Here is a 24,819-nt window from a genome sequence, read left to right on the forward strand (position 1 = left end):
TTGGTGATTAGTCAGATAGTCTATTGGTCAATAATATTTGTAGATACTATTCTAGAATAGTATATTTAACCTAACCCACAAGATTCTTTTAGAATTCTTTAATAGATTTTCAGAACTAGAATGAATATTGGATTTAGCTGAATTCAATATCCACATTTTATGATTGTGAAATTAAGTCCCACCCAAAGAAGGAAAGGGATTGATTCATAATGAATCAGTGACTGAGCCAGACCTAAAACTCATGTCTTCTGATTCAGTCGAGTAACCCTGGACACAGGATAACCCTAACCATCCATCCAAAAAGCTCAGAAGAATTTTTCCTGTTCCTTTCATAGATTTGAAACTGAAAGGGACATTAAAGGGTATGTAGTCAAGTCCTTTCATTTTTCAGCTGAGGATACTGAGGCTGAGAGAAGTTCAGTGATTTATGCAACATCACACAAGTAGTAAATAACGGAGGTGTGATTAAAACCCAGGTCTTCTCACTCCAGATTCAAGACTCTTTTCCACAATGCCTAACTGCCTTTTAATAAAGAGACCCTACACATATTTATAGAGAGAGAGATATACACACACATATATATATATGTATATATATATATATATGTGTATATATATAGAGAGAGAGAGATGGGTGGATAGGTAGATAGATAGATAGACAGTCTGATAGGCAGAGAGATAGATAGACAAGATAGACCGACAGAAAGATAGATAGATACATACATACATAGATACACAGATATAAAGATACACAGATACACAGATAGATAAATGATAGATCTACTTAGCAAGCCCTCCAGCTTTCTATATGTATATACACATGTATATAGATAAATAAAAAGATAGATCTAGCTAGCAAATCCTCTAATTTTCTATATCAGTATACACAGTGTATACAGAAATAGATCTATCTAGCAAGCTCTTTATATTTTATATACATATACATATTATATACACATATAGGGATAGATAGATATTAGATGATAGATATAGGGGGGAAGAGAGAGAAGGGGATGCTAATCACAGGTATTAATGCTATGAAAACTGATTTGGTTAATCTATAGGATAACAAATTTTTTATCTCAGAGGAACCTTAGAGACATCCCATCCTACCCCTTCGTTTGGGAAATAATTTGCCCGAGAGCCTCTCCACTGTGAAATCCAGTCTTCCTGACTCCAAAAGAGAACCAGGGTCTCTAGTCATTCTTTTAAGTGGAGAACTTCGTGAAGAAATGACCCCCAAGAAGAAGAAGAAAGCACTAGCTAAAGCACTGAGCTGCCACCACCAGTGAGGTGACTGTAAGTGAAACATAAGTCATTCCACACAAGTGCACACACAAAGAGAGCCGGGGGTGAGGTCTCTTCCCACTCGCCTTCTGACATCAGACCCCTTCGATGTAGCTCACAGGACAACCAGCAACAAAATCCCTGGCAAGAAAATGCATCTCTTTCTCCCATCGCCTGCTGCCTTTCACTTCACGCCCCCAGAGGAGTCTTTCTTCATCCGACAAACAGTGAAGATTTTTTTCCAGGTCACATGATCCAGGATGAAGGGGGAAAATCCTGCTTGGAACAGAGATGGCCTGTGAGTCTCATCAGATCAAGGGTGATAAGGTGTGAGGTGGAGGGGGGATATATAAAGAATGTCCTCTGTACCACGGCAAACGTCCCTCCAACCGAATGCTTCTCTTGAGGCAGCCATGAATGTGTCTGAAGGTACAGACACAAGGCAGCTCAGGGCCACTAGCCGGACTTACTATTATTTCACCACAGCCACCCTGGTTCTGTGTCTCATCTTTACTCTGGCGACTATAATGGTCTTAGTAGTTCAGAGGAAGGTAAGTCAATGGCAACCTCCCCTCCTTCCTGTCTTAACTTTTGTTTTGTTGTGTTGTATTTTGTTCTTTCTGGAGGTATTTTTTGAAAAACCCAATAAATTACTTAAGATAAGCAGGAACAACTCAGAAGAGAAAAGAGGAACCAGATTCTGGCTGAATTGTTTATTGGCAGGGGTGTACTTTTTCGGGTAGTTCCTCAAACGTTTCAGAGAGTGAAGAAAGAGGAGCCTGCAGAAGGCTACGAGTGCATGGTGGAGATAAAGTTGAAAGTTAGCTTTTTTTAAAGGTCCAGACATAAGACTCATATCATGGCAGGAAGCAACGAGTGCAGTCAACCCGATATCAGAATCATCCTTGTCTTCTATTCCAAAGACTTGACTCTCAGGTTCAAAATGAGTCCCACCTAAATGGTCCAACTGTTAAATATAAAAGTTGATTCCTCTTTTAAAGAGGCAGGCCAAGAATGAATTGTCAGGGGTAAAAATACTAATTGCTCCCATTTCTCTGACACATTAAGGTATTTTTCTTCACAACAAACCTGAGAGGGAGACTGTGCAGGTATCATTATTTTCTCTGCTTTATAGATAGGAAACTAATAGAGAAGTAATAAGCCCATAATCACACTAATAAAGACAGGCAGAGACTTCCTTGAGAGTTGAGGTAGACAGAAGGCTTTAAGTGAATGCTCTAATTTTGGTTCATCCTGATGAATTCTAGCATGTCAAGCACTTTTTGGAAGGTTCCCTTTCAGGCCTATCCTGAAAGCTCCACCAACCCCATCCATGCCCAATCCCCCACCATCACCAAAAAAGTGCTTCTCAACAACAAAGTAAGTGGAATATTCTCTCAGAACTTCCTCAAAATGTTACAGTGATCACTGGGGGTAGTGGAAGTTCTACTATATACTAAGTACCAGTACAATTCAATTTGAGGCCTCAAATAACTTTACCACAATGACTTTAGTTTCCCTCTTCTTAGAACAGAGAATGTTAGTCAGGAAAGTTCTTGAAATACGTAATGGTAGAATCTAGGAATATTCAGGCTGAAAAAAGAACCTTAAGGATTGCTTGGTCCAAGTTCCTCATTTTACAAACTTGGAACTGAAGGTTGGAGACTAAAAACAAAATGCCACATCATTTATTTGTTTGAAAGCCAGGACTATAACTAGAATCTCCTGACTCCAAATACAGAGTTCTTCCTATTTCATTTCAATCAAAGGCATTGAGTGTCCAACACTTAGCAGCTAGGTAAGCATAATCAAATCATTTAGTCTCTTGAAGCCTCCATCCTCTCACCTACAAAAAAGGAATTGTAGAATCTCAGAATGGGAAGAGACCTTAGAGTGTCCTCAAGTCCCAGGCATACCTGAAGAGAAACCCCCTCTAGGGAGAAGAAATATTTGCCTTACCTACTTTATAGGGCTTTAAAGAAAGGGTTTTATAAACCCTAGGATGCTAAATAATTGTGATCTACTACTACCACCACAACTATTATTTTTATGGAATTATAAAATCTACAAGTATTTAAGAAGCTCCTACTGTATGTCACAACACAGTGTGATTGTAGCCGAAATAACAAAGACAAATAAAATTAGATAGTCCTTGATCTTGAGACATTTACAATCTAGTAAGGAAAGACAACGTGTACATACATAGCTACTTACAAAATAGATTTGAAGTGATTTTGTGGGGAGGGAACTCATATAGAGAGAGCCAAGTATTATAAATAATAGAGGAAAGCCTAGAAAGAAAAGTTGCAAACTACGAGTCCAAAGCATGATTCTTATAAAGAACTCATCCAAAATATATTTCTTTAATATTAAGCAAACCAAAGGGATAGTCATCGTAACTTATTTCATACCACATTATTTTGGGATGCTATTGACGTAATTCTGAGATTTTTAAAATACCCTGATTTTATTGGGCACCACATGATGGACAAATGGCTGGCTATTATATAGCTATTCAGAATAAAGGACTGAAAGTTTCTTCAAAATCATCTTCATTGTCAGTTTTTTCTTTTTCTTTTTTTAATCCTTACTTTCTGTCTTAGAATCAATATTGTGTATCGTTCCAAGGTAGAAGAGCAGTAAGGGCCAGGCAATGGAGGTTAAGTGATTTGCTCAAGATCACATAGCTAGGAAATATCTGAGTCCAGATTTGAACCCAGGACCTCTCAACTGTAGGTCTGACTCTCAATCCACTGAGCCATCAAGCCACCCACCCCCTTAAGTTTTCAAGAGTCAAGAACTCAAGCTAGATGTAATTCATTTGTATAAATCATTTTAAACTCTCTAGCTTGGTTAAAGATGGTGGCCAATCCCAAATAAGGTTAAACTCTAATCAGTGAACAAATGTCATATATTTTTACTTCTGAAGCTGTTGTTTTCTCTGCATTGAGACTCTCTAATACTCTTTATATAGGTTATTAATCAATGGTGAAATAAATCATTAATTTATGTCCTCATACATCAATAGCCACAGTGAGAAAATTGAAGCAATCCTTAAGAAGTCCTCTTTTTGTTGGTTACATGTAATGTCATAGGCAATGATATTTTATTAATGGCCCCCAGATATTGTAAGTAACAATGTAAATAACCAGGAAGTTATTGAGAAAGAACTTCTAGCTTGGGATCTATATATCCAAATAGAATAATGTCCTCAAATATTCTAGTATAGCTTAATTCCTGAGCCATTGCCTATATAATGCATGCATGAATACATACATGTGTATATATGTCTATACCAGCTAATAAAATCAGAGAGGAAGATAGAGAGTAATCATGAAATATATAGCTGAAAATAATTCTGAAAGATATTCTTGGCATAGAGTTTGAGTTGATAGAAGTCTTAGAAAGTTAAAGCTGAAAGAGACCTTAGAACATATAAGGTAAGAACACATAACGTTGGAACTGAAAGGAATTCGAGAACACTGAATTTAAAGACTGAAAGGGAATTTAGGATCTAATGTTGGAGCTAGAAAGGATCTTAGAATATAAAATGGAATAAAGATGGCAAAGACTTAGAACATGAAATGTTAGGGTAGGAAGTGATCCTAAAGATCCAACTTGATAATTTTACATGTGTGGAAAGTGAGGCTCAGGGTCAATGTAATTTAGCGGTAGAACTAGGACTATACCCCAGGGCACCCAGTTCTAGTGTGGTTCTCCTTCAGCTCCATTATGAATTTGCATTTGAATCCATTGTAATCTTTTGGGCTTCTATTCACTTCAGTAATAGAGATCCTAGAATCATTTTTTAAGTATGATTGTCTTATTTCCCAGCAATCAAAGCAATAGGAATGTCTTTAAATCAAACCTTGTGCCCTCTCTTCTTGGAAAGCAAGTGTTCTCCTAGGCATATCTTTCCTTAAGCTGTCTTTCAGCTTTTCTAATCAGAGAAAAACTGATTATATGCCTGGGCATATTTTTTATTTCCTTTGCAGAGAAGCTTTAGGCACTTGCTCTATGCTGAAGGACTCTTAGAGAGACGATATAGCAAAACCATGCCAGACTGCAAGTGCTTACAGACTAGCTGAAGAAAAATAGGTCATGTACATGCCTAATATTACAGAGCATACATATAGCTAACAATACCCTCAGTAATGTATGCAGGGAGTTAAATTCACAGTACCAATTTCTTGAGGGGTTCAGAAGAGGGAGAGATCCACAATATAAGCTAGAGAGGTCAGAAAAAACTATATTAAGGAATTAAAACTTGAAATAGGTAATATTTGAATAAGCTTTTGAAATAATATATTCATAGATAATTAACCAAAGTATATTCATTAAATAATACAGGAAAGTATTTATTTAGGACAAGAGAGGGAACACCTATAAGAGAAATATATAGAAAAGATTTCCTGAAAATAAACTGGACTTAAGAGTATTAAAATCTATTGTGCTATATTCTCCCCTTTGGGGATAAGACTTAGAAGAAAGACTATACAGGTAGACATGTTTCCTTTGTCTATAGGGACTAGTGGAGGTGAGTAATATAACCCTTTCAATGAATCTACCTTAAGAACTAACCTCAGCTATGTAGCTAATGACTCGATCCTAACCCATCCCCAATCCAGGTTGATGCCCCTATTAAGACATATGAAATGGTTGAGAAATAATCTTCATGAATTAGGACCCAAAAGATGCTTAGTGTGTCCTGACCACCTATTCCCTGATCCATAGACAGGGTTGGGGAGGGAGACCTATGATGGAGAAAGATTACTCACTTTCAAAAAGTATGACTATTTGTAAGAGAGAAGGGGAGCAGGGAAAGAGAGGCAGAAAGACAGACACATAGACTGACAGAGAGACAGAGAAAAAGACAGACAGAGACACACAGAGAGAGAAACAGACAGACAAACCAAGAATCTGATCCAAACAAATAGGGAAAAAAATGAGAGACAAAAACAGAGATTGTCAGAGACCAAGAAATTGACCCAGAGAAAGAGATTGCTATAAACAGGAAGTTTGACCTGGAGGAAAAAAAGAAATATTGACAGAAAGTCAGGCAGTTACAAAAAAAGAGAGGAACTAATAGCAAAAGACTGAGGAATAAATCAATTTCCTAATAGGAATAGGGATAAAATATAGTGTGGTAAGGAAGGAAACAATCACAAGGTCAGAGACTCAAGTTCAAAGTATAATATCTCAGATTTTTATGACACTTTAAGGTTTATAAAATACTTTTTTTTTAAACTTCTGTGTATTGGCTCTTAGGTGGAAGACTGGTAAGGGTGGGCAATGGGGGTTAAGTGACTTGCCCAGGGTCACACAGCTGGGAAGTGTCTGAGGCCGGATTTGAACCTAGGACCTCTCGTCCATAGGCCTGACTCTCAATTCACTGAGCTACCCAGCTGCCCCCACAAAACACTTTTTCATGACATTATGAGACAGGCAGTGTGCAGTGTGAATATACCCATTCCTCTTTTATAGGTGAGGAAACTAAGCCTCACTGAGGTCTGAATGGTTTGTTCAGTCAGACCCAGTCCTCCTGGTATCCCATTCCATTGTTCTTTTCTCCTAACCCAGTGAGTAAGCTGTCTCTTTTTTTTCTGGGGCTCCTTCCTCCTCTATAAAAGAGATGGGCTAGAAGGTCTCTCAGGACCCTGCCAGTGTTACCATGCTATCTTCTTTCTGCCATCTAGGACCCTCCTTGAATGGAGTGGAGAATGGACAATAGGCAATTAGCTGATGGCAGGAAGAACCCCATGGCTGAAGCAAGGGAAGCCTATTGCTATAGGATTCCTAGGGTGCCCTTAGAAATGTCATGACACTCTATAAAATTGCCCTGTCCCATAAAATCCAACTGGGCTGTTCATGGCCTGTCTTTTGGGCCAGAAGAAGGAAGGATAATTATTAGAGGGGAAAGAGAAGGGCAAGCAGGCAGAGGAATGTTGATTTTCTTATTTTTTACTTGTGATGTGTTGTAAATTCTGATTTTCAACAACTTTTTTTTTTATATATATGACCCAGTTAGCACTTTCTCTAACAAACTAATTCAAGTCATTCTGGTCCCAGAGGGATAAATCTATTCATCGCAGAGATCCCAAACTGTCTGATAATAATAGTTTGGGGACTGCTGCTCCTGTCCCAGCGCTATTTCCTTTGCACACACTTCCCCATCATTTTTCAGTGACGCTGACTATACCCCACATTGCGTAAGCAGTTTTAGAATATGGGTTCCAGGTACAGATTTTTCTTTTCAGAAAAGCCCAGGCCCTAAAAAAGTCCTATTTATATCTCAAAGGATAGCTTTGAACTCGATAGTGACTCATCTGTAAAAAGAGGATAATAATTGCCCCTACCTTAAACAATTGTGAGGATCAAATGAGATAATATATGTAAAGTGCTTCATAAACCTTAAAGGACCATATAAATATTACTGTTATTATTATCATTATTAGCTAAGGATGGACAGGAAGGAGGAAGGGCTGGTTTTCTCCTGTGATATCTCCTAAAATCCATGGTTACATTTGATTGTCAAATTCTACTCTCATCAAAAACGGAGGCACTTGCATCTAATTACTTCCTTCTGTAATTAGATATATTGAATCAAGCTGTTGTAGTACCTCTGCTACTCCCATAAAAGAGATTCACCACTACAAAGGAATTGCAAAGCCTTTCAAGTGTCTACGGTCATTAAAAGAGTTAGAATGGACCTTAGACTTCACCTAGTTTGATTCTCATTTTTTTGATTAAGGAAACTAAGGCCCAAAGAGGTTAAGACTTGCCCAAAGTCATCTACATAGTAAGTAGTAAATTCAGGATTTAAATTCACATCCTCTGACTCTAAATATTATATCATACTGCAAAGCTTTAACTAGCTAGAAGTGTAGTTGGGGCAAATTCTGCTTGGAAGGAGGAAGGAGAAGAACAGGCAAGGAACAGCCCTGCTTCAGAGCCTTCTAAAAAGTACAACCTCACCAAGTAGGGGTTGGAGTTTAAAGATATTTCACAAATTATTTTTGAGTCATTTCAGTTGTGTCCAACTCTTCATGACCCCATCTGGGGTTTTGTTGGCAAAGATACTGGAGCGGTTTGTCATTCTTTCTCCAGCTCATTTTACAGATAAGGAAACTGAGCCCAACAGGAGTAAATGACTTGCCCAGAGTCACACAGCTAGTAAGTGTCTGGGGCCAGATTTGAACTTGAGAAGATGAGTCTTCCTGTCTCCAAGCCTGGCCCGTTAGTCAATATGTCACTTGGCTGCCTCCACAGTAGGGCACCACAGTTATGGGACTGGAGGTAGTGGCAGGAAGAATCACAGCACACAGTTGCTCTGCTTTGCTCTGCCACCAGATATTGGCACTGCGCAAAAAGCTACATTTTCCCTTTGATAGTTACAGAGCTGCTAAACAGCTGGAGATTTCAGAATAAAACATTAATGGAAGCCACAGAGAGAGCCCCAATATAATAGATGGTAGCATCACCTTATATAGTTCAGAAGGGTAAATTAAATACATTACTAAAACAAAGATGACCCATTCTAATGACAGTTCTGCCTTTAGTTAATTCTATAGCCCTGGGTAAATTATTTCCCTTCTCTAGATCTTGGTTCTTTGTTTGGAAAATGAGAGGGCTAAAGTAGATAATCACTAAGGTATAGTTTTATTTCATTTTAGTACTTCTAGTATTCTATACTTCTCTATTCTACCTCTAGATATTCATGATTCTAGGATTCTTCACCATTGTGATAAAACACGAGTGTTAAACACTAAAATAAAGTTTTAATTGACCCCTTCATTTATCCTAGAAGCAGCTCTGTAACTCAGTGGATAGAGTAGTGAGCTAGGAGTCAAGAAGTCCTGAGTTCAGATCCAGCCTCTGATATAAGCTATGTGACTCTGGGCAAGTCACTTAACCTCTTCCTGCTTCAATTTCCTCATTTGTAAAAAGGGGATGATAATATCTCCTACATCACAGGATTGTTGTGAGGATCAAATGAGGCAATATTGATAAAGAACTTATCACAGTGGTTAACACCTACTAGGCAATTAATAAATGCTTATTTCCTTCCTCCTTCCCTGGAGATCCTAACTGGTAGGCTTACAATGTGATTGCGGGAAATCACGTCATCTCCCTAAAGTTTCACTTGCTCCCTCTGTAAAACTGGAGGAAAAAATACTCGCACTACCACCTCACAAGAATTTAATAAGTAAAGTTGTTTTTTTTTTAATTAACCTTAAGGCATTGTATAAGTGACTTATTATGTTCAAGAAGAGAATAGATAGCTTTCTGCCTGATTGATCCTGAAGAGTGCAGGAGAATGGATGGGATGGCCTTTGACTTTTTCATTTTTATCAATTAGAAATTCCTTTAGGTAAAAGAATGAGCCAAATGCATTCTGTAGGTCCCCTCCACCCTCAAGGATCAAATTTAGTGCATTGCGTGGTATCATAACTCACTCTGAAAGTGTCTCCCAAAAGTAGAGGGACAAGAGGCACTTTATTTTTTTTCCTTTTTTTTAATTTTTTAAAATTTTTATTTTGAATATTTTCCCATAGTTACATGTTTCTTGCGCTTTCCCTCTCCCCAAACCCCCCTAATACTCCCCATAGCTGATGCACAATTCCATTGGGTTTTAGATGTATCATTGATTAAGACCTAATTCTATATTATTGAAAGTTGGACTAGAGTTATCCTTTAGTGCAGGGGTCGGCAATGTATGGCTCTTTCTGCAGGAGCCATAAAATCCATTTTTTTTCAGGCGCTGTTACAGGAGCATGCACTGTGAGCACTGTACGGCTCTCACGAAATTACATTTTAAAAAATGTGGCATTTATGGCTTTCACGGCCAAAAAGGTTGCCGACCCCTGCTTTAGTGTCTACATCCCCAATAATATCCCCATTAGCCCATGTGTTTAAGCACTTGTTTTTCTTCTTTGTTTCTCCTCCCACAGTTCTTCCTCTGAATGTGGCTAGTTTTCTTCTCATAAGTCCCTCAGCCTTGCTCTGGATCCTTCCATTGCTGCTAGTAGAGAAGTCCGTTATATTCAATTGTACCATAGTGTATCAATCTCTGTGTACAATGTTCCAGGAGGCGCTTTAAAAAGTTGGCTCAGTTACAAATTACATGTCTTTTATGAGTCAATAAACATGTTATAAAATTAGCCACAAGCATGAAGTTCCAAAAGAGTGTATTTGCTTTTTTAATAAAAACAATATAAAGAGGAATTCTATTGAATCACATCATGCACCTCCACAGCATGGGAGACTAGAGAGATCTCCAATAGGCTGGCTTTGACTTTATTTAATGAAAATAATTTGAATCATAAAATGTTAGAGTTGGATCAAACCTTATTCTACAGAACATTAGAACACAGAATGTGGATTTGTTAAAGCCAAGAAGAACCTTTGGAGATCCTCCAGTCAAAATACCTTATTTTATAGAGGTAGACAGAGAGACCCTGGAAAATCACAGTATCTCATGATCTAGAGCTAGAAAGAATTTGAGGGATCCTTGACTCACCCAGAGTCATATGAAGTGAATCAGTGGCAAAACCATAACACCTGTGATTCCTTCTAGGAAAACCACATTGTAGGTATTTAAGGCTCTGCCTTCAAAAGGCCTCATTCAAAAACAAATAGCCCTGGGGGCGAGTCAAACCTGGAGACAAGAGGATCTGAATTCAAATGTGGCCTCAAACACTTCTAGCTGGGTGACCTTGGGCAAGTCACTTAACCCCCATTGCCTAGCCCTTACTGCTCTTCTGCCTTGGATATTGGTTCCAAGATGGAAAGTAAGGGTTTTTATAAGTTTTTTAAAACATGTTTAAGCAAATAGCTCTGAGAGGAATAACAGACTAACTACCAGTTCTGAAAATAGTGTTTTGAATTGAATTGCACTAATTTTCTCAATCACTAGCACCTTACAAATGAATAATTTATCAAAGAACAGCCTACCCATCTTTGAAATCAAAGAGCAAGGACCTGAGGGAATATTAGAACATTGAGTAGTTAAATGAGAAGTTAACTTACAAAGTATCCAAAAGCTAGCTAGAATTTCATTCATTTTCTACCCACTCCAATGCACTAGTAAATTGAAGTGTCATTACATCATCTACTTATTGCTTCCAATGGCTTCTATCAAGAAGTCCATCAATTGGAAAAGTTAGGTCATAGAATCTCTAAGGCACCTCAATGCCTTCAACAGTTTTCTCTCCTGCCCATATTTTGTGGATGAATTAGCGAAAGACATATAGAATCATAGCTTCAGAATAAGAAAAAGGCCATTCTTTAAATCTACTTTCATAGTCAGGTCATCTAACATCTGCTAGAAAACTTTCTCATATTTTTTCATTCAGGTTTTTTTAAATTAAAATTTTTTTCTCCCCTTTGCAGACTCCCTCATTAAAAAAAAGAAAAGAAAAAGAAAACTGAAATGAAACCCTTGCACCAAACATTGCATAGGCAAGCAAAATCAATCTTACATTGGCCATATCAAAAAAATAAAAAGTATCTTATTCTAAACTTAAGCCATCAATCCTCTGCCAGAAGATGGGTAGCCGTCTTGATTACTGGTCTTCTGGAATCACGGTTGGTCATTGCATTGTTGAGAATTCATAAACCTTTCAAAGTTTTTCATTTTCATAGTATTGGGACAGGAAGTTTGCCACCACATGAGGCAGTCCATTGCATTACAAGAAATCTTTGATTTTTCAGAAAGGCCTTCCTTTTATGTAGCAGACCTATAACTTGCCACCCACTGGTACTAGTTCTGCCTATTGGAGCTATGTGCAACAAGTGACCCCTTCTTCCATAGGATGACCCTTCAAACATTTGAAGGCAATGGCTTATTTTAATTACTTCTGATCATTCTTGAACTGTGTTTAGACATGGCCATGGTCAGGGAGTGGCTAAATGAAGCACTCAAGGAAAGCAAGAGAGTTCTAGTCAAATCCAAAGCATATGCTCTTTTCTCAAATGAGCCTTCCTCCCAGGAGATGTCACTAGATATCTCTTTACCTCGTTTCCTTTCAATAACAGGACTATTTGACAGCCTCAGATTCTAAATTCCAAACTTCCCCTTACTGAGAATTATCCCTTCTTGTTTAATGGCAAGCTGTGCTTAATTAAACCATAAAAATGGTTTTATATCTCTGCTTAATGAATCTCGTGGAGCAGGAACCAAAAGAATTTTTAAGAGACCTTAGAATCAATACTAAGTATCTGTTCCAAAGCAGGAAACATAAGGACAAATGAAATTGGGGTAAAGTGACTTGCCTAGGGTTCCACAGTTAAGAAGTGTGGGAGGTCAAATTTAAACCCAGGACCTTCCAGGACTAACTCTATCCACTGAGCCACTTAGCTACCCCTCAACAGGATTTCCAATTTGGCATAGCAAAAGATTCAGGTTTTGAACCCTGTGGTTACTTCCCTCCACTAGTGAAGATTATGACAGTAGAAACAGTGACAAACTGGAGCCTGACCAGAGGAAAGGGACTAATACAATGAGACAACTCACTAAGGTCCCTTCTAATTCTAAAGAGATGGCCCTATAAAACTGAAGATCAGGCTATGTGGGGACAAGTTGAGGGAATTGCAGATAATATATGTGCAGAGACTAGAACAGGAAAGTGATCTCAGAGGCCAGCTAGTCCAACTTTTTCATTTTGTATATGAGGAAACTGAGGCTCAGGAAAGCAAAGCGATGTGCCTAATATTATACAGATATTAAGTATCAGAGGAGATGAAAAGAATGCTATGGTGTTAGAGACAGAAGTAGGGGAACAGCACATGAGATCCATCTTTAAATATTTGAAGGACTATCAGAACAAAGAGAAATTCTATTAGTTCTTCTTGGTCCCAGATGGCAGAATTGGGATACTAAACCAGGACTTACATTGTAGAGAAGCTATTTAGGCTTGAAGAAAAGAAAAGAAAAATTCCTCTGGCCATCCTCCAGTTTGTCAATGTCCTTGCTAAGTCACAGTCTGCATTGTTAGTGAGAGTACCCACATTCATCAAAAACTGGATCTTTCAAGATGTCATAGTGAGAATTTGAGTACTTGCTAAGCAAAAATAGAATAACTCTAGTGAGTTCCTCCAAATAGGAGGTCTTCATACAGAGGCTAACTGGGAATTTTAAAGAAGAGATTTCTATTCAGGTGGGGATTAGACTACACAGCCTCTGAGATTCCTTCCAATTCTGAGATTTTGTGATTCTGTGAATTCTTTAAGAGTTGACAAGGTTGAAAAATCCATAATCTAAATTGCTGGCAAAAAGCTTCCTGAAACTAACTGTGCTGATCCTCTGACAACAGACAAGCATTTCATCTTTGATCTATACTTAGGGTTGACCAGGGTTTGGTTTCACCAAAATTTGGAGTATAAAAATTAAAAGGATCTTAAAAGACTCTGCCAATTTTAAACGTTTTATATTTTTATTTTGATAGCACTTATACTAACTAATTCAGCTACATAGGAAAAAAAGAAACTGAGCTTATTATTCTAGTTAACAAGAATAAACAAGTAAAACTGGAAGCTACCAGATGGTCCATTTACCCTCTATACATATATATACCCTTTCAGCAGCCACAAACACACAACAATGAGTTCCCTCTCTAGGTCAACCCTCTTATGCCAGAGGTCCAAGGTTTAGTGTCCCCGAGACTCCTGCAAGAGGTCGATGCTCTTGTTATGATTACCTGGACTATGTCCCTGTGGCTTGGAATCCTAGGGTCTCTGTTATGAGGCCAGCATCTTGGGAGTCACACTTCCAGCTCAATTGAATTTGTCTTAATTATTTCTTGTGATATCTTTACATCATGAATTACAAAATTAATTTGGGGGCATTGCAGGCCCAGAAGATATTTTGTGCCACTTGGCCAAGATCCCAAAATTGCTCATTACAACTCTGCCTGTACTCGGATCCTTGCCAATATATCAGAACTTTTGTCTCACTAATTTAACATCTTTGACCTCACAGTCACCTCCAAAACACAACAAGGCATCAGTGAAAGATGTTAGTGGAGGCCCACTGGGACAACCTGGCATAAAAGGACTTGATCAGTCTGAAGCCTCCTCGTTGTCTGTAAGTTTAAGTATGTTTTGTTAAAGGATACATGTCAGAAGGGACAAACACAAAGCAAGATTCAGTACTTTCAAAGAAGCGAATAATATTTAGTTTGAATGGCATTCTTCATTCCTGGCTTCTTTTCTTCCTTCAGGAACCCATCCTTCAACCACCTGACATGTTCCCCCTTAAAGGAGGTAAGACTTTGAAATTAATAATCAATGCTTCAGCTGCCTGCCTCATTTTAAAGCTTTGTTGCTTGACTGCCAAAATAGAAAAAGTGAAAGTCCTCAACAAACCCAGTTCCTGGTGAGATCAGGGGACTGGCCTTCTATGTTTGGGGGGGGGGGGGGGAACTTGAAGAGCCAAAGAGGAATTCCTCTCACTATCAGACAGACATTAATAGTGAAAAGACTGGATCTAGAATCAAGAAAATTACAGTCTGAGTCCTGATTTTTCCACTTACTAACCATGTGACTTTATCCAAGTCACTCCAGCTCTTACGCCTCAGTTTCCTCTGCTGTAAAATGAGGGAGGTGGGTTAGATCATCTATAAGTTTCCTTCCACCTCTGATAGTCTGTGTTCTAAGATACTATCTCCCATGCCACTTGTTAAAATACATATACTACTTGTCATTGGCTCTTCAGAATAAATATTTACCCAATAGCAAGTTGCTAGGTTTTCTCTTGTTTTTTAAACCCTTACCTTTCATCTTAAAATCAATACTGTGTATTGGTTCCAAGGCCAAAGTGTGGTAGAGATTAGGCAATGGGGGTTAAGTGACTTGCCCAGGGTCACACAGCTAGGAAGTGTCTGAGGCCAGATTTGAACCTAGGACCTCCCATCTCTAGGCCTGGCTCTCTATCCACTGAGTCACCCAGCTGACCCCAAGTTGTTAGCTTCTCAAAGCAAGACTAAGACACTAAGGAAGTGACAAATGGTTAGTTATTCAAGATTTATTAAATTTTTCCTATATGCCAAGTGCTAAGGATATAGGGAAATGTAAGAACATGGCCCTTTCCTATTAGAAACTTGAATTCTAAAGGAAGAGACCACACATAAATAACTATAAACATACAAAAAGAAGACAGAGACAACTAAAATTTGGTGGGGAAATACAGTGGTCAGGAGAACAGTTCTTATAAGTCTCAGTGGGGAGGGGGCAGGTATGTCTGTACAGAAGAGTCAGGAAACAGGGAGTGGGAGTTATGGGAAAGCACCAACAGCAAATCTCACCAGCTTCATTGTTCTGCCTAATATATTTAATCTAGCCCAGTAATGGGGAACCTATGGCACAGGTGCCAAAGATGGCACACGGAGCACTCTCTGTGGACATGTGGCTGCCCCACCCCCTAGTTCATTACTAGAAAGGCAGAGGGACTCAAGAGGAGCTGCTTCCCTCCCCCTCTTCATGATGCCTGATGACATTTTTTCACATGCCCCCGCTGCTCTGCCCAGCAGCCAATGGCAGCGCACAGGGGGTAAGGTGGGTGGCTCACAGGCAGCAGAGCTGGAAGGGAGCAGAGCACTTGGGCCACTCCCCTCCCCCTCTCTATACTCACTGAGGACATTCCTCACTTCATCTGCCCCTCCACCCAGCAGCCCAATGAGAGTGCTTCCTGCCTCCCCAGTGTGGGGTAAGGTAGGGGCAGTGCATACCCAGCATGTGATGGGGGGAGGGGCACAACACTTGGTCCCTGGTCTGGGCTGCACTACACTTGGTCTGGGGGGCGGGGTGTGGGGTTGGGGTGGGGTCCTATACTCTGTATCTAAAAGATTCCCCATCATTGATCTAGCCCATTAGCAAAAGGGAGACTTGAGTAATGTCATCTTAGATCTGACAATTTTAGATTAAGGAAGCTAATTCTCTACCATCATCCAGAAGCCCCTTGGAATAGTCAATGCAAATTTATCACATCTAATATCTCAGTTCTTCAGAATGCAAATTCAACTGCACAAAGGCAAATCTGGCTCTACTTTTCAAAAGAAGGATAAAAAATAGTAATAGCTTACATTAATCTAGTATGTTATAAGAGCAGCTAGATGGCTCAATAGATAGAAAACCAGGTCTAGAGAGAGGAAGTCCTGGGTTCAAATCTGGCCTCAGACACTTCCTAGATGTGTGACCCTAGGCAAGTCACTTAACTCCCATTGCTTAGCCCTTACCATTCTTCTGCCTTGGAACCAATACACAGTATTTATTCTAAGATGGAAGGTAAGGGTTTTTGTTTTTTTTAATTAGCATGCTATAACTATAACTTCATTTTATTCTCACAACAAACCTTTGAGATAGGGAAATATTATTAATTCCATTTTACAATGAAAAAAACCAAAGCTAACAAAGGTTGGGGGGCTTAAGTACATTCATAATAGTGCTGGAGACTCACCCCTTGGTCTCCTGATTCCTAGACCAGTCTTCATCTCATCATGCCAACTCTGTGTTTCTGCCAGATGATCCAAATTCAATTTGGTTTTTGTGCAATTAGCATTCTATGTTTTAAATAGAGTTAGGGTCAACTCTTGACCCAAGAAATCCCACTGATACCTAGATGAGCAGGTATCTCCCTTAATTGTTAAGTCCTAAGGAAACATTCTCTGAGTACTAAGGGGAGAAAAAAGCCAAAGAGCAATCCTGGGCAGAAGGAAACCACTTCCTTCATCTACTATAATTTTATCATAGAAATGCATATGCAAGGAACTGTCCTATTTCCAAAGCCTCAGAGAAAGAGATTTTACCATTCAGTGGAGCCCTCTCTGGTGAGCTCATTATTAGATTTTGCCAGGCCTCTTTTAAAAGCAGAAAATCATTCTTGAGAATGCCAGGGGACAGATCTAAAACCCTCTAGGGAACCCTGGACCTTCACAAAGATGTAAATTTTCTGCCCACACAATACTCAGAAACAGCAAACATTGAGGACCTCTACTGAGAGAGGAGTTTTTGTTCAGACAAAAAGGGAAAAAAAGATGAGGAAATGTGATGAGCCATCATTAGAAGAAAACCACAAAAAGCAGAAGGAGTGAATATGCAGTGAAAGGATTTCTGTGTCCCAGTAGAATCTTCCACTTTCCCTGCCCCCGGCACAGACATACTAGCTGGTAGAATCAAAGAATACTGGAGGTCAAAGGAACCTTAAATCACTGGTGTCCAACTCAAAAAGAAAAGGGGCTACTCAACCCCCCAGGAGGATCCCTAAAGGCAAGAGACTGAATTAGAAAACCACATATTAACATTATCTATGTTCTATTGTATTTTTGATAATTTTGTTAAATATGTCCTAATTACATTATAATCTGGATTGGGCTTTACTTGGGAGTGTTATAGGAAGCCTCATATTTGATACCAATGCCTTAAAGCAGTGATGGCGAACCTATGACATGGGTGCCAATGATGACATGCAGAGCACTCTCTGTAGGGCCTTCTCGCCTAGAGTTTGTTGCCAGAAAGGCAAAGGGACTAGGGTGGAGATGCTCCCCTCCCCATTTTCCACCATACTTGATGACATTTTTTCACATCTCCACCCCTCTGCCCAGCCGCCAATGGGAGCAAACAGGGGGGAAGTTGGGCGGCTCACAGGTGGCAGAGCTGGAAGGGAGCAGAGCACTCAAGCTACACCCCTCCCTCTCTCTACACTCACTGAGGACATTCTTCACTTCACCTGCCCCTCTGCCCAGCAGTACAATGGGAGCATTTCTCCCTCCCCTGTGTGGAATAAGGGGGGCAGGGCATCCCTGGCACTCTGTGGGGGGGAGGGGCATGGCAAATGGTCTGGGGAGGGGGGGGGCAGGGCCCGGCACTGCATCTCTAAAAGGATTACCATCACTGCCTTAAATGCATAGAATATTAGAAAACAGACTATGAGAGTTGATAGCTATCTTAGACAAAGTAAACTCAGAGTCTGGAATCTAAGAGCTAGAAAGGAGCTTAGAACATAAATGTTAGAACACAGATTCCAGAAAGCTAGAGCTGGAAAGGACTTTAAAGCATATAATGTTAGAACTTAAAGGGACCATCCCAGCATTCATTTAGAACTGGAAGGGCATTAGAGGTTATTGAATTGGTTCTTTAATTGGATAGATGTATAAAATATGGAGATCATAAAAGTTAAGTGTCTTGCCCAGCATAATGGAGCAGCTAGATGACACAGTAGACAGAATACTGGGCTTAGAATCATAAAGATTCATCTTTATGAGTTCAAATCTATCCTCAGATGCTTAGTAGCTGTGTGACCCTGAGCAAGTCACTTATCCCTATTTGCGACAGTTCCTCATGTGTAAAATGCACTAGAGAAGGAAATGGCAAACCACCCCAGTATCTCTACCAAGAAAACCCCAAATGGGGTCACAGAGAGTCATACATGACTTAAAAACAATTTAATGGGGCAACTGGGTGTCTCAGTGGATTGAAAGCCACACCTAGAGATGGGAGGTCCTGAGTTCAAATCTGGCCTCAGACACTTCCCAGCTGTGTGACCCTGGGCAAGTCACTTACCCCCCATTGCCTAGCACTTACCACTCTTCTGCCTCAGAGCCAATTCACAGTATTGATTTTACGATAGAAGCTAAGAGTTTAAAAAAAAATTTTTTTTTAATGACAACTAACATAATCCAGCTAGTGAGTATTTGAGGAAAGGTTTCAAACAGGCCTCTAGGGCTCTCTTCACTATGTCATCCTGCTTCTCATTGCATATAATGTTGGGACTGGAATGTCTCTTGAAGCACAAAATGTCAGAATTGGAAGGAAACTTAGAGGCTCAATGGCGAAGGCAGAATGTGGTAAGGTGGAAAGCACCGAATATTTAAAGCAATGAGAGATCTGTGTTGATAGCTGTGTGACCTTGAGCAAATCATTTAACCCATCTGAGCCTCCATTTCCTCAACTGAACACAAGGACAAGAATACCATTAGCATCTACCCAATGGAATTTTTATAAAGGGCAAATGAGATAACTCATAGAAAGCACTTTTTTTTGTCATTTCAGTCGGTTCAGTTATATCCAACTCTGCCTGACCCCGGTTGAGGTTTTCCTGGCAAAGATACCAGAAGGGTTTGTCATTACCTTCTCTAACTCATTTTACAGATGAGGAAACTGAGGCAAACAGGGTTTAGTGACTTGTCCAGGTTCACACAGATGGTTAGTGTCTGACAATTAATTTGAATTCAGGAAAATGAGCCTTCCTAATTCCAAGTCCAGTGCTCTGTCCACTGCACCCCTGCCAATAGATAAATGTCTATAATTATTATTGTTGCTGTAGCTCAAAGGAATATAAAAAAGCCAAAGGTAAAAGAAACTTTGGAACACAGAATATTGACCTGGAAGCATGCTTAGAACATTGAATATTAAAACTTAAAGGAACCTTAAAAAATAAAATATTAAGACTTGGAGAAAATTTTAGAAACTTTCTAGTCTAGCCCTTTTGCATTATAGAGGGAAATCACTCATCTAGAGCTAGAAGGGATTTCAGATTCCATCTCATCCAATTGTTTCATTTCCTAAAAGAAAGATTGATTCCCAGTGACTTGTCCAAGGCCACATAGCCAGAGACAGGAATTTGAGTCCCTCTGACCCCAACCTCACTGCTCTTTCCATTGTCCCCAGACAGGAGAAATAGGTAGAATAGTCAATTACTAAGCAAACAAAAAATAATAGTCACTAAAAAATGCTATTTTTAATCATTGGACCTTTGTAATTTAATTTAAGTTAATATCCCTTTAATTTCTAACATTATATGCTTTGAGGTTCTTTCCAGCTAAGGTCCAATTTATTAAATTTACTTTTCTACAATTTAAGGTCCAATTTCTAAAAAAAATTTACAATTACTTAAAAAAAGTTAATTACTAAAAAATTTTCAAAAAGAAAAAGGAATGGAAATTAGGTGGTAGAAGCCTTTATTATATACTACGGAGTTTCCAATTGGAAAGAAAGTGAGAGATCTTCTAGCCCAGAAGGGCCTAGAATATCTTAAATGGGTTATTGAATTAACTTGGAGCAAAGTCTAAGAATTTATTTCAAAATATAGATAGATAGATAATTATTTCAATAAAATAAATTTCCCTTGTAATTTCCTTGTAATTGTATTTTATTTTATGTATTTAAAAACATTATTAAGAGAAAGGGTCCATAAGCTTTATCAGATCACAGAAGAGATCCATGACACAGAAAAAAAAAAAAAGGTTTAGAATCTCTGATGGAGAACAACTCCATCACATTTGACAGATGAAGAGAGTAAAGTCCAAATAGGTTAATCACCTCGTCCAAGATTATACAAGTTGCAAAGAGAGTGTAAATTCTTCTGATTCTTTCTACCACATAATAAACTTCCTTCTTTAAGTGAATCCTAGAGCCATAAAGTCAAGTTAGGACGATGCATACATGTGTGTTGTATTATAGGATTACACAGCCCTTTGGTGTCTGAGATTGGATTTGAACTCAGGAAAATGAGTCTTCCTAATTCCAAGTTCTATCCACTGCACCCATATATATTATACATAGATATAATATATATATATATAGTCCAAGGCCAGACAATATTTAAAGGAAAGATATTTGGATCCCTCATTCTGTCTTCTTGTTGAAGACCTCTCAACGTCTCCAAAGAAAGATCCATTATTCTAACACCTCTGAAACTGGGCCCTTAAATTCATTCCTTCAGTGAATTAAAGACACCACCTGGTGGTATCCAAAGCAATAGGGAACCTTTAAGTAGCACAGGGATAAAGTCTTTTAATGGAAAACAGAAGATTCATGGCTCTAATCATTACCTTCCTACTTAATTGGGACCAGAAACTCTCCTCTCTCCCCACTCCCAGGTCTGGGCCAATAAGCCCTGCCTTGCCCAGGGCAAACAGAAGATTCCTGGAAAGTAGCATCTTAGGGCCTCCCAGGCCCTGACCCCTAGAAAGATATTATCTGACCTCATTCATCCAGGAGCTTTCCTCTGCCAGCTCTGGTGCTGATGTATCATTAGAGGAGCCAGATTATTCCTGACTCGTGCCTTGGCAGGATCCGATGGAAGATCCTGAAATCATCTATTGGCAATCTAGAAAGAATGAGCTTTTGAAGATTAATTAAAGGGTTATTCTCCAGGCTGCTTTAACTTTCAACATTCAGTCTCTCAGCATAGTCACCATGAGAGACAAGAGAGCATTATTTCTTCCATTAAATCTTTTTTTTTAATAGAAAGGCTGTTAGACAGATTTGCTTGAAACTTAAGAGTGCAGATTTTCCACAAATAAAAGTCTAGGTGACTAAAATGTTCCCAGTTTTGTCCCTGAGAGGGTCCAGCTCCAAGCCTCCTATCAGCTCAACAGAAATGTGAGAAGCAATACTGGTGGTATTTAACAATAAATGTTTAACAGCTGGCTGTCCTGGAAAAAAAAAAAAAGAATATCTACATTAGTAACATAGTCCACAATTTTATCAAATCTAGACAATCAACAAAATAATAAACCAAGTTATATTTTGTAGCATTTGCTGAATTCTGAGGTATAAATACACACACTGAAAATTTAACAATAGGCTTTTTAAAAAAATCTTTACCTTGGGGGCAGCTGAGTGGCTCAGTGGTTTGAGAGTCAGGCCCAGAGGTCCTGGGTTCAAAGTTAGATTCAGAAACTTCCTAGTGGTGTGACCCTAGGCAAGTCATTTAACCCCCTTTGCCTAGCCCTTACTGCTCTTCTGCCTTGGAACCGATCACAATACTGATTCTAAGATGGAAGGGAAGGGTTTATTAAAAAAACAAATAAATAAAAATAAAAACCTTTACCTTTTATCTTAGTATCATTTTTTCTTTTTTTTCTTTTTTCTTTCTTTTTTTTAGCCCTTATCTTCTGTCTTAGAATCAATACTAAGTATCAGGTCCAGGGCAGAAGAGTCTAAGATCTAGGTAGCTGCAGTTAAGTGACAGGTCAGGCAGCTAGGAAGTGTCTAAGGACAACTTTGAACCCTGGTCCTCCTGACTCCAGGCGTGGCACTCCATCCACTGTGCTACTGAACTGCCTCAAGAATAGGCTCTTACAAAGCTGACTTGAGCCAGCTCCAACTCTGATCCCTCCTCACTTCTTTCATTGCATTCGCCTATGAAGAGAGAGCTAAGGAAAGAAGTGATACATCCTGGTGACTTACTGGAGAGCATCTTCCAGATCATTCAGCTTTCCCCTCCTCCCCAGTGGGTGCCTTCTGCTCCAAAATGCCAGGTTATTAAATGCTTAAATGCTGTGAAGCTTCACTAAGACTTTGGGGGCAAAGTTCTTTGTCTATAGACAAAGAACAGCTCGGTGGTGTGGTGAAGAATACCAGGCCTGGCGTCAGAAAGACTCATTTTCCGAATTCAGTTTTGGCCTCAGACACTAGCTGTGTGACTTAAGCATGTAACTTACTTAAAATCAGTTTCCTCAACTGTAAAATGAGCTGGAAAAGAAAATGATAAATCAGTGTCTTTGCCAAGAAAACCCCAAATGGGTGCACGAAGAGATGGTTACAACTAAAACAACTAAACAGCAACAACAAAATATATGCAAAATGAATAAAAGGTAATTTCGATGGAAAGGCATTAATTAATACTCATTCCCCACCTTACATCTTTGCTTATGCTTTCCACCCAACATGAAATGCCCTCCCTCCTTTTTGCTGCCATTTCAAGATTTCATTCAAGATAACATAAATTCAATGAATCCTTCCTGACTCATTACAGGTCATTTTGATCCCTGTCTACTCTAATTTTCTTTAGCTTTCAAAGTCCAAACCATATGACACATTCCTTGTATAGCTTTGTAATTATAGATTCTCAGAATTAAATTAGACCTTTTTCAAAAACAATAGCCTAATCAGGGGTAGCTAGGGGGCTCAGTGGATAGAGTGCCAGGTGTGGAGACAGGATGTCCTGGCTTCATTCTGGCCTCAGACACTTTCTGCCTATGTGACCCTGGTCAAGTCACTTAATCCCAACTGCCTAGCCCTTACCACTCTTCTGTCTTGGACCTGACACTTTTGGACCCCACTAGTATTGGGTATAAGACAGAAAGTAAAAGTTTTGTTTTCTTTTTAAATAGCCTAATCTCCCATCCTTCTAATAATAATCTCAAATATTAGGAGTGAGAGATAGAAAGGTTCCTCCCAGGACACATTTTCCAAGAGGAAGCTCATTGCCTCTTGAGGCAATGTGGACCACATCTAAACAAATCTGAGTATTAGGAAATCTTTGAGAGAGAGTTTATTTCCCTATAACTTATTCACCGGTCCTAAGACCACTAGATATTTGAAAAAAGCCAATCTTCTTCCCTTCCTTCCGTGATCTAATCAATCTGAGCATTGGAAGAGATGATCCCTAAGGGCTTTTCTAGCTCTAATTTTCTCTGATTCTAATTTTGTTCTTGTGTTTGTGTGTGTGTATACATATTCTGAAAAGGGTAAAAGCCACAAGCCCTCCTTGTGAAGCCTTCCCTGAAATTACATCTCTCCTAGGATAGATCTGGGCACCCAACAAGTGCTCAAAAACTCCCTTTGACTGAACTCAACTGTTAGCATATATTTGGATATATATGGATATATATTGTCTTGCTACCATTTTCTTTAAAGGACAATAGTCTCTTGAAAGCAGCTATTTCATCCACTGGAGTAGGTGGCACCAGAGACAACCAAATCAGGCTCATTTCCCAATCATTTGCCTAAGCCCCCTATCAATATTTATGCCCGGTAGCAACAAGGTGGAATGGCAGGATGCAGGGAGATTCACAATATTTATCCAATAGGTTTGATATTCAGGCTGAGCTATGAGGCAGGAGGAATTAAATGGGATTTGGCTTGCTGGACACAATGCCCTATCATGCCAGAATCAGTCTGCTGGGTTGTCAATATTCAACAGAGTTGGATCTAGAGGTCAAGACTTACTAGGTATGTGCATGGCCTTTCCATGATCAAGTCTACAGCTCTAGCTTGCTCTCTAGACTCCACTTCATGGCTCTCGGTTTTTGAATATCCTCATTTCCATGAGTTCTAGGCAATCATGCTCACCTTTAATTCTACATTGGCAAGTACATTTCCCAAACAAGAAGCTTAAAATAAAGATGGTTGGAGAATTTGGTACTTTTCCTTAGTTTAAAGCCATCAGAACAAACATCTGAAAGAGATTAAAAATAGATGTTACCACTTGAATTCAGAAAGTATGAATCTTTCTCCCCATCCTTGCTTTTCTCAGAAATGCAGCGTATTTCATGGAATCACATCTTTTTGGAAGGAAGGAAAGAAAGAGAGAAGGTAGAAGGAAGGAATGAAGGAAGGATGGAATGAAGGAAAGATGAAAGGAAGGGAGGGAGGGATAGAGGGAGGGAGAAAGAGAGGGAGGAAGGGAGGAATGAAGGAAGGATGGAGTGAAGGAAAGATGGAAGGATGGAAGGAAGGAAGGGAGGGAAGGAAAGAGGGAGGGAGAGAAGGAGGGAGGAAGGGAGGAAGGGAAGGAGAAAGGGAGGG

The 24,819-nt window shown here is 39.3% G+C and overlaps 1 protein-coding gene across 1 annotated transcript in view; it reads left to right on the forward strand.

Moving 5' to 3' along the window:
* The first annotated feature begins 1,643 nt into the window (after positions 1–1,643).
* Positions 1,644–24,819, forward strand: part of TNFSF8 (TNF superfamily member 8) — a 47,357-nt gene continuing 24,181 nt past the window's right edge. The window contains exons 1-2 of the mRNA XM_044661514.1: positions 1,644–1,838; positions 14,508–14,550. Coding sequence (XP_044517449.1) covers positions 1,644–1,838; positions 14,508–14,550 — 238 coding nt within the window. The remainder of the gene's footprint in view (positions 1,839–14,507; positions 14,551–24,819) is intronic.

This window comes from Gracilinanus agilis, chromosome 2 (genome assembly GCF_016433145.1).
Source record: "Gracilinanus agilis isolate LMUSP501 chromosome 2, AgileGrace, whole genome shotgun sequence".
Lineage (NCBI taxonomy): Eukaryota > Metazoa > Chordata > Mammalia > Didelphimorphia > Didelphidae > Gracilinanus > Gracilinanus agilis.